The sequence below is a fragment of the Triticum dicoccoides genome, chromosome 7A (genome assembly GCF_002162155.2).
Source record: "Triticum dicoccoides isolate Atlit2015 ecotype Zavitan chromosome 7A, WEW_v2.0, whole genome shotgun sequence".
Taxonomy (NCBI): Eukaryota; Viridiplantae; Streptophyta; class Magnoliopsida; order Poales; family Poaceae; genus Triticum; species Triticum dicoccoides.
The window spans coordinates 518,861,589-518,871,159 of NC_041392.1; the positions used below are offsets into that span (position 1 = coordinate 518,861,589).

The following is a 9,571-nucleotide window of genomic DNA, read 5'->3' on the forward strand; positions in this document are numbered from 1 at the left end:
GTAGATAGTATCCTTAATCTCCTTGTGATAAACTTCACCGATGCGCTTCATAGCAATGTGGGCTGCCATGCTCTTGCCTAGACTCCAGGTTGGTGCATCAAAGGAAAACTCTATGGGCTCAGTTACTGGCGTGAATGTCCTTCCTGGAACTTGAACTCGAATCATCCAACACTCCTCTTCTGGTAGTTTGGTGGTGTAGGTCCCGGTGAAGCTTGGTATTCCAATGTTCAGGTACCTAGTGACTTCCTTCAAGTGTCGTCCAAAAGGTGTGTCTTCATCCAGCTGTGTAAACTTATTCCTTGTGTCCGCCATCCTATAGATTAGAAAATGGAGATGAGTCAGAAATGAGTAGAGAAGAGTGACCTATGGCTCAACTTAGTGGTCGTGTCCTACATTCAGCGTGTGCTCTGATATCATCTTGTAGCGATCCAACCTCAAACGGTCAAATCTCTGTGCATAAGTGTCATCCCTGGATCGGTAATGCTGACACACACAATACTTGAATGATTTATAACAGAGTAGCAATCACACACTTATTACATCGAATGTCTCAAAAGAAAACTTATTACAATAAGTATGGCTTAAGGCCATCTAAGTAAGATAACAGCGGAAGGCTTGAAGATAAAGTGAGTCCATCAACTCCAACGGCATAGCTGAGTGCACGACAAATGACCTAGCGCACCTTACTCTTCGTCTGTAAAGTCTACAACATGATATGTTGCAACCCGAAACGGGTCAGCACATGGAATATGCTGGCAAGATAACACAGTAGAGCAATGAACAAGTAAATGCTATCACTACATGCATATATGGCTGGTGGAGGCTCTATGGTTATAATGTTTTTGCGAAAAGCCAATTTTTCCCTACAACAAAGGAATAAATATTTTATTTAACTATCAAGTTGGTTGAAAACCATTGAGAATGGTGACCCCATCTCAATCCCAATTTAAAAGTAATTAACATCCCTGCAAATTAATTTAGAGTGATGAGATCCACATGATAATCCAAGAACCAGATACTCAAGATGTCCATAACTGGGGACACGGCTAACCATGGTTAGTTTGTACAATCTGCAGAGGTTTGCACACTTTTCCCCCACAAGACTCGATCTCCTCCGTTGTATTTCTCGCACTGCATGATGTTTGAGAAACGGATGACCGAGACACAGTCTTTTCGAAGAGGTCCCCTTAACCGATAGATAGGCCGGTACACCTACAATCCCCTACATCTGCTAGCCCATCATGGAAAGGTTTCCCACAACTTACTCAACTATGCTAGATCCCATAATAGCTTGTGGCTGCACGGAAGTTTCCAGCATGAATAATCTTATGATCCCTTTGAGCCTGGGTGGCGAACCAAAAAGGACAGCACTGGTATATCCCCAGGTGCACGCAACCAATCCACCCAGATGTGTGTTTAAGTAGCCACCTTAAGTAAACCATTAATTGATAATCTCACATCTGTCATGGATACACTCAAACCCAATCCACGTCTACGAGCATAGCATGGCAATAAGTAGCATAACGTAGAAGTATCTCCCAGGGTTTGATAATAAAAGGGCAATAGGTTCTACCTCATCATCTACTTCCCAAACCCACAAGTTAAGAGATCCTACTCATGCAATGTTTGAGGGTTGAAACTAATGCATAAAAACTGGGTAAAAGGGATATGATCAAAGTGTTACTTGCCTTGCTGATGATCCGCAAAACCTAGTGACTCGTAGTAGTACGCTGCGCACTCCGGAAATTCTAGCACAAACAAACAATAGCATACATAAGCACTCAAGCATAGATGCACGGGGAAAACTTCGAATAAGAAGATCGAATCTGAAAACTCAACTGAAGAGATTCGATTTGCAAAAAGAATCAATCGAATCGGAGCTACAGAACTGAAACTATGGTAAAAAAAACTTCGAAAACAAATCAGCTTGAAACCAAATTTTAAAATTGTCAAAACCTTCTTCAAGTTGAAACAGAAAGAGGGTTTCGAGACGAAGAGTTTGGCGTTGGTTTCACTGGATTTGGACAAACGGTTAAGAAACGGTGAGCGTTTGAAGATCAAGGGCTAATCTGCGATAGAAATAATCGCGGATAGGTCCCTGACCGAAAATAAAAGAAAAAGAAAAAGACTAATGAACGAACGTTCGCTATATGAACCTAACCGGCGAATAGCGTTCGTTAGAACGAACGAACGGACAAATGTCCGCTAAATAAATAAACCGAGGAAAAACCGATCTAATAAATTAAACCGGGGAAACTAAAAAAACCGGATCTAGATCTAGATCTAGGGTTTACCTAAAAACCACAAAAAAACCACGGCAACTCCAGCAAGACTCCGGCGACGGTGGCGGTGGTTGTCGGCGAAATGGCGCTGCGGCAAGTGGCGGCGGCGTCGCGGGGGCGAGTTGCGGCGGCGGCGCAGGCGAGTTGCGGCTGCGGCGCGGCACGCGGCTCGAGGCGGCGGCGTGAGCTGGCGGAGGGGTGGGCAGCGGGGCAGGGGCGGCTTATAAAGCCTGGGCGGCAGCGGAGTCCGGGTCGGTGACGGCCCGTTTAGGTCGGTTGACCTTTTTTTAAACAGATTCCGCCGGAAAAATCTTAAAAAATGAAAAAATCTAAAAATGTCAAAACAAATTTTCACCGTATAAATAGAATATTTAGGACAAAGTTAATATTTTCTTGGCCTAAAAATGCAATTTTGAAAAATGCATATACTTTTTCTAATTTCAAATAAAATAGTGATAAAATCCAAATAAAATAATTTATTTGATTTTAACATTTTCCTCCAATATTTCAATTACTTTGGAGAAGTCACATTATCTCCTCTCATTTATTTTAATATGAAATATTTTCGGAGAGAAAAATAATTAAAACTAAAATGATCCTTGTTTCAATATTTGAGAAAAATTCAAATATAAAAACAATAAAATCTTCAAGTCTCTTCGTGGGTCCTTGAGTTGCTTAGGATTTTGGGATCACAAAGCCAAAATGCAAATAAAATATGATATGCATATGATGACCTATGTATAACATTCCAAATTGAAAATTTGGGATGTTACAGGGGGGAGTTACTTTGTGCGCCGGAGAGGGGGGGGGATGTGAACTGTGGCGTCCACTGGCGGGGAGGTCGCCTTTTATAGCCGCAGCGGGGCGGCGACAGGCCGCATGCCGGACGACGCGTGGTGGGAGAGGGCGGGACGCGCGTTGCGGCGCCTTCACTGTGCCGCCCTTGAGGCATCAATGGAGGTTGACCGGCGTGGCAGCGCGGCAGCCTTCACATTGCTTCCCACGGGAACCGAGGCGACGAGGACGACAAAGCGGCGTCTCGCCGACTTGGCGGGCCATCCTCGCTCGCGCCAAAATCGCTCGCCCTGGCGTCCTCGGGCGCCCCCAGCGTCGGGTTCGGTCTGGGTTCGCCGGCGCCAGTTTCGACCCAAACCGGTGAAAACGGACTCCTAGAGGCGCGACTGGGATGATTTTTGAGCGCCGGCGCGTAAAAATCGTTTGAGGAGGGCCTGTTGGGGGCGCGGCTGGAGCATCTCCAGCCGCGCCCCCAACAAGGCCCCCAGGAGATATTTCGGTCGCCGGCGCCGAAAAATCGGCCCAGTCGCACCCTCAAAGGCCTTTTTTCGCCGGCTCGGGCCGTAATTGGCGCCGGCGGACCCAAGCAGAACCCGGCGCGCTAGGGGTGCTTGGGGGCGCCGGCCGAATCGTTTTTGGCGCGAAAGTCGGCGGACCCTCCTTGGCAGCGACTCGTCTCTTCTCGCCGCTTTCTCGTCCTCATCACCTCGGTTCCCTTGGCGAATCAATGCCAAAGCTGTCGCGCGCTGCCGCACCGGTCAGCCTCCTCCATTGATGCCTCACTGGCGGCACAGTGAAGACCGGACGACGCGCGTCCCTCGCCCGCCATGCGTAACACGGCGGCCACACGTACGCGCGGCGCCTCCGCCTATATAAGCCGCCCCCAGCGCGCCGGTGACGCACATACTCTCCACCACCGACGCCCTGTTCCTCCCCCGTCCCTTGCTCTCCTCTCGCCATTCCAGTTCAACTATGACCGAGCGCTTCCCAGGCGACGGCGCGGCGGCGAACGGCTTCGGCCGCCGCCACCTCCACGAGGAGGAAGCTTGGCTCCTCTATGAAGCCGAGTACCCGGTCCCGCCGGACATGCGGGTGCCCGGGGCGTGGAGGACCAGCGCCGGCGGGGTCCCGGTGCCACCACCACTCACCGGAGCGGCGCGGCGTGCGGAGATCGCGCGTATCCGCGCCTCGAAGGCCCACGGTACGTCCCCGACAGCCTGCTGTGGGAGCCCTACTTCCGCCGCCGCCACGCCGAGCAGCTCAAGGCCACCAACGACGTCGTGCCCTCCGGGAGGCTCAACTTCGAAGGCCGCCTCCGATGGTGGGGCGTTTCCGGCCGCACGCTGGAGGCCGTCCTTGAGTACATCGAGGGCGGCAACACGCCCAGGCTGGAGTGCCCCGCTCCCCCGTCCTTCTCCCGCCGGCGTGGGAGCTCGTGGACGCCGAGGCGCATGGACCCGGGGGCGTCCTCCTCCTCGTCCGGCCGCTCGACCGGCTCTCCCTGCCTCCGCCACGTCAAGCCGGAGTCCCGGGACATGCCGGTCAGCCACCGCACCCGCAGCTCCGGCGTCCGCAACGCCGACTCCTCCCACACCTCTGGCCACCTCCTCCTCGTCAGGCCGAAGGCGGAGCCCGGCCTCCCCGCGGAGTACGAGGCCATAGTCCGGCGCGGCTTCTCTGACGAGGAGGCCCTAAAGTGGGTGCGGGACGACTACCTCCGCGACGAGATGGTCCGGCAGCGGCGAGCCCTGGAGGAGATAGTCGCCCGCAAGCATGGGCACGAGGACGAGCACGGCGTGGTGATCCTCGACAGCGACGAGGACGAGGACGACCCCAGACCGTCCAACCCACCGCGCCAACCTGGGGAGGGGTGCAGCAGGGACGGCGGCCGCGGAGGAGGCGACGATGATGATGACGACCGCGGCGACTACACGCAATTCTACAGGCTCCTCGGCATGTAGAGCTTCAAGGGCGGCGGGCGGCGAGGGCGACGGATGGCAGCGGCGAGTAGCATTTTTTTCTAATATTTTAAATATGTATAAACACACCGAAGTTTGAATGAATTTGCGCCTAGTTTGTAGTTTTTAAATAAATCGTGAGCGCCGTGACTGGGGGCATCACGCCCCCAACACACGGTTTTCGCCGGTGCGTCCCTAGAAAGCGATTTTTAGTGCCTTCTAAGAGGCCAACGGCTAGAGATGCTCTAAACGTCATCTCCAACATGTGCGCCACCGGCGTCGTGTCGCGCGTGCCGCGCGACCACAGCCGCGTTGACATGCTTGTCAACAATGCATGGATCGGTTGCAGCCTTCGGGTAGACAAGCATGGGTCCTGGCAGGGAGTCCTGGACTGCCTGGCCGAGCTCTTTTGAGACAATGAGCCATCGAGGATTCCCTCTGCCGCCTCCACGTTCTCTCCATCATACCCACACACCTTTGGACCAGCAGCATGCCGGCCTCTCGCTTCGGCAATGCTTGTCGTAGTTGGACCTGGTCCCTCAACTGCAGGCGCGCGCGCTAACTAGCTCGATCAAATGCCCACTAGAGAGATGAAACGAAAAAAGATAGGACGACAATGAGAGAGAAAGTTTGCCACATCAGCATGGACCGGTCAAAACCGGGTTGAGTCAGCAAAGATACCGGGTTTGCTGAGATGAGGGATTAAACTTGTCTAGTTTAAAAAATTCAAGAACTAAGATTTGTCGGTTTTAGAGTTGAGGGACCAAATCAAGACTTTCAAAAGAGCTGAGGGACCAAAAATATTTCTTTTCCGTTTTGCATATGTCTGTTAGTAAAGATCAATGTCAAATCTATAATATCCAAATAGTTGATCCTCATTAAAGTAATTCTTTTGACATGCAACCTGACCACGTCATATCACACTTGGCACATCAGCGATCAGTTCCAAACACCGGCCTGTTTTGTATGGTAAGCATGCACTAATTACTCTATGCTTCTCCCGGCCCAACCGCAATTAGCTGAATGTTTATGCGACCCTATCTCTCACCAATTAACTCCTCCAGTCCCCCACCGATTGAGTTTCATGGATCTTTTATCTTCTATATATGACAAAACATCTCCATTATCTCTCCTATTAACTCCACCAACTAATTTTCCATGCCCCTGTTTATCTTCTACGGCTGATTACCTCTATCTTCTTCACCAAACAAATGCAAACTGGAGATGCCGCCATGGAGAGGATGGTCATCAACTCATCATAGGAACTTGACGGAATGGCTCCACAAAACTCGAACCTGAAGAACCTGCATATGGAGTATGTATGTATAATTTTCCAAATTATATTTATTTATACCTAATAATAATGAAGGAATGTGCATTTCCCTGATTTTTTGGTCCCTTCCCACATACTCCCTCCGTTCTCAAATATTTGTTTTTATAGACATTTCAATGGTTACAACATGCAGATGTATGCAGACATATTTTAGAGTTTAGATTCACTCATTTTGCTTCGTACTTCCTCCGTCCGAAATACTTGTCGTCAAAATGAATACGAATAGATGTATCTAGAATTAAAATACATCTAGATACATCTATTGCTTGGACAAGTATTTCCGGACGGAGGGAGTATGTAGTCATTTGTTAAAATCTCTAGAAAGACAAATATTTAGAAACGGATGGAGCAGTATATTATAATAATGATTTGTTTCTACATACGTTGTTTTTAGGCTCGTTTCTTCAAAAACTCCGAACATACTGGCCAAGTTTACGCGTGATTCCCCTTCTTGGCATACATGTCCGAATCACGATTCATTAATCCAGAAACATTATGTTCTATGTGGGTATTGAACCCAGGATTTTGATCAAATCAACAATTAAAGAATACTTTTTGCAAAGATTACTCCTAGGCGCACTGCATGCATGCCATCGCAACCTAAGAGTTTTTTCTTTTTCGTATATTTCTTTATTCAGAATGTTTTATCTCTTAAACTGTACGTCCAAATTTTGAACCGTTTTCATCGTTGGATTTCTCACGTTAATATCTTCAAAACTAGATCCCATATTGATAGGTTTTGACAAAAAAACACGAAAAAAAAACGGAGCGAAAAAGGCCAAACCGGGAGCATGTTTTTTCCCTTTCCGATGAGGCACGACTCTTTCTCTCGCAGAAGGAAATCCGTGCCTGCACGAGAAGTAAATCCCTACTGTTCCCCGCGGATCCGTGCCGCCACATGAGTCGGGTGTCCTGAAGCGGCTCCTCCTCAAGCCGCCGCCGCAACAATGCCGCCTCTCTGGCTCACCTCTTCGTCTTCACCGAACTCCTCGCGTTATGGCAGCCGCAGAGGACGTACCTCGACCTCCAGGGGTGGGGCACGTGGGTGGCGGAGATCATGGACCGAGAGACCCACCAACGCCATTGGCTCGACTCCTTCCACACATCCAAACTCGCCGCCCTCGAGTACGACTGGTGGCAGGTCCGGCTGCACGGCCTCGGAAACAATGACTAGGTCGATAGCCAGTGATGACCGGGAGGCGAGTGAGCGCCTCACAGCGAAGGCCGCCGACGAGGAGCGCATGGCGGACCTCCGCCGCCAGTATCCCGAGTTGGTGGAGACAGAGCGGAAGCGATTCGCCGACGCTGCGGGGGATTGGGGGGCTGGGGGGGTGGGGGGCATCATCGTCCTCGAGGAGCGCGGAGGCGACGATGGGGAGGAGATTGACATTGAAGAATGGCGTTGCATCTTCCCCGACTGCGGCGAAGATGGCACAGGGCCGGACCCCATGACCGGTGGGATGGCGCGGCCAATTGGATAGCACTCTATAAGAGTGATTAGAGTAAGGTCGAGTTTATGTTTAGGTTAAGTTTAAGATGAAGTTTAATTAAGTTGAATCTATGTTGAACTTTATGCTAATTTAGGTTGTGTATATGTACATTATGCAAAATTTCGGTTGTTTAAATCGAATCTACGTTGAACTTTATGCAAATTTGGTCTTACTCCGTTATATATAGGAGATCGGTTAGGTCCGACCAAAATTTAATGAAGTAAAAATACTTCACTAAGGGTTTACTTCGCCAGATCCTCCGTTATATATAGAGGATCGGTTAGAAATGCCCTAATGATTATAAATTTTGGCAAGCCAATTCTCTGGCAACCGAAGAAAGTTTTGGTAGTTTATTCGTTGGTCTGCAATTCTGCCAACCAATGACGCCAAAGTTTCTAAATGTTGGCAACATTTGAGTTCGGCAAATTTTGATAAAAGGCAATGCTAAATTTTGGTTCCAGACCAAGGAGACCTTGATACCAACAATGTATTGAGAGTTTTGAGACAAAGAAGCCGTACTACGTCGTAACAAAAAATCATCTCGAGCAAAATAAATGCATGAACGTACCCTTCAACTATCCTCGCGAATCTTTACAGTAGTGCATGCGGCTATACCTGACGTATCTACGCCCCTCGCCGGCAGAACGAAAGCCTAAACAGGCGGTATCCGGACGACGTCGACCGTCGGGTCAGTGTCGGAGCGGCAGAGCGGGCACGTCGAGTGCGCGTCCAGCCAGGGATCGATGCACCCGACGTGGTAGAGGTGCAGGCACACCGGCAACAGCCGAACCGTCTCGCCGAGCAGGAACGCGCCGAGGCACACCGAGCACGTCGCTGCCTCCTCGCCGCCGCCCGCCACGTTGTGCTTCACGGACGGGCTGTACGTGAACGCCGGCAGACGGGCCGTCTGGCTGGGGTCGCTGGCGCTTCGGCGCTGCCGCTCTTCGTCGCTGCGTGGGCGGTAAGGTTCCAGCTGTGGCCACGGCCGAGCGGCGGCCGCCGCCGCAGCACGGGCGCGAGCGCGGCTGTTGCGGTGCCCCTTGAAGACGCTCCACCCCACGGTGAACAGGAGCAAGGAGGCCACGAAGCCGATGACGAGGCCAGCGATGATCCCACCTTGAGACGCGGAGTCATCCTTTGAAGATCCTCCCGACGGCCATGAATTCGACGGTGGTGACGCTGGGCTGTGGGCTGGAAAGGGGGATCGCATTGGTGCAGGTGCAACTCCAAACTAACTAGCTAGCTACTGTTTCTTTGCTGTATGCTTTTGTAATACGAGTTTCAGCAAATTATACCAGGATCAGCGCAGCTACGTTGAAGCCAGTCCAGCGGACAAGGGGCTACTTGCCGATACATTGCCAAATGCGCGCTCAAGGAAGGCGAAACCGTGGACTTAGTTGGCACGGTTTCGTTTGTTTGTGCGGCCGGCGACGCTACGGCAACGTTGTCAAGGTCGTTCGTGTCATCGTGTGAATGTGATGCGAAAACTAATTGAAAATCAGCATCTAGCTAGTTTCACTTAATTGGTAGTGAAATGGCATATGTGATAGTTGTATTGTTCTTGGAAGTTGCTGGTCGAAGTAGATGCGGCAGCAACAATCTGCCAAGTGCGGTATATAGTCACGACCGTCTTCCGATGGAGGCGGGTGGACGTAAACAATTAGCAGATGAAAGATGAAGTCATGCAGCTGGTAATGGACATGTTAACAGGTA

General features: G+C 50.5%; 1 protein-coding gene across 1 annotated transcript; it reads right to left on the reverse strand.

Moving 5' to 3' along the window:
- Nucleotides 1-8,510: 8,510 nt before the first annotated feature.
- Nucleotides 8,511-9,068, reverse strand: LOC119333584 (RING-H2 finger protein ATL39-like). The gene has a single exon (XM_037606437.1). The coding sequence runs from the start codon at nucleotides 9,066-9,068 to the stop codon at nucleotides 8,511-8,513; it is 558 nt and encodes a 185-aa protein (XP_037462334.1).
- Nucleotides 9,069-9,571: the final 503 nt, after the last annotated feature.

Bases quoted from the DNA above. Each gene is read 5' to 3' on its own strand.
- LOC119333584 (XM_037606437.1), bottom strand. From the start codon at position 9,068: ATGCGATCCCCCTTTCCAGCCCACAGCCCAGCGTCACCACCGTCGAAT.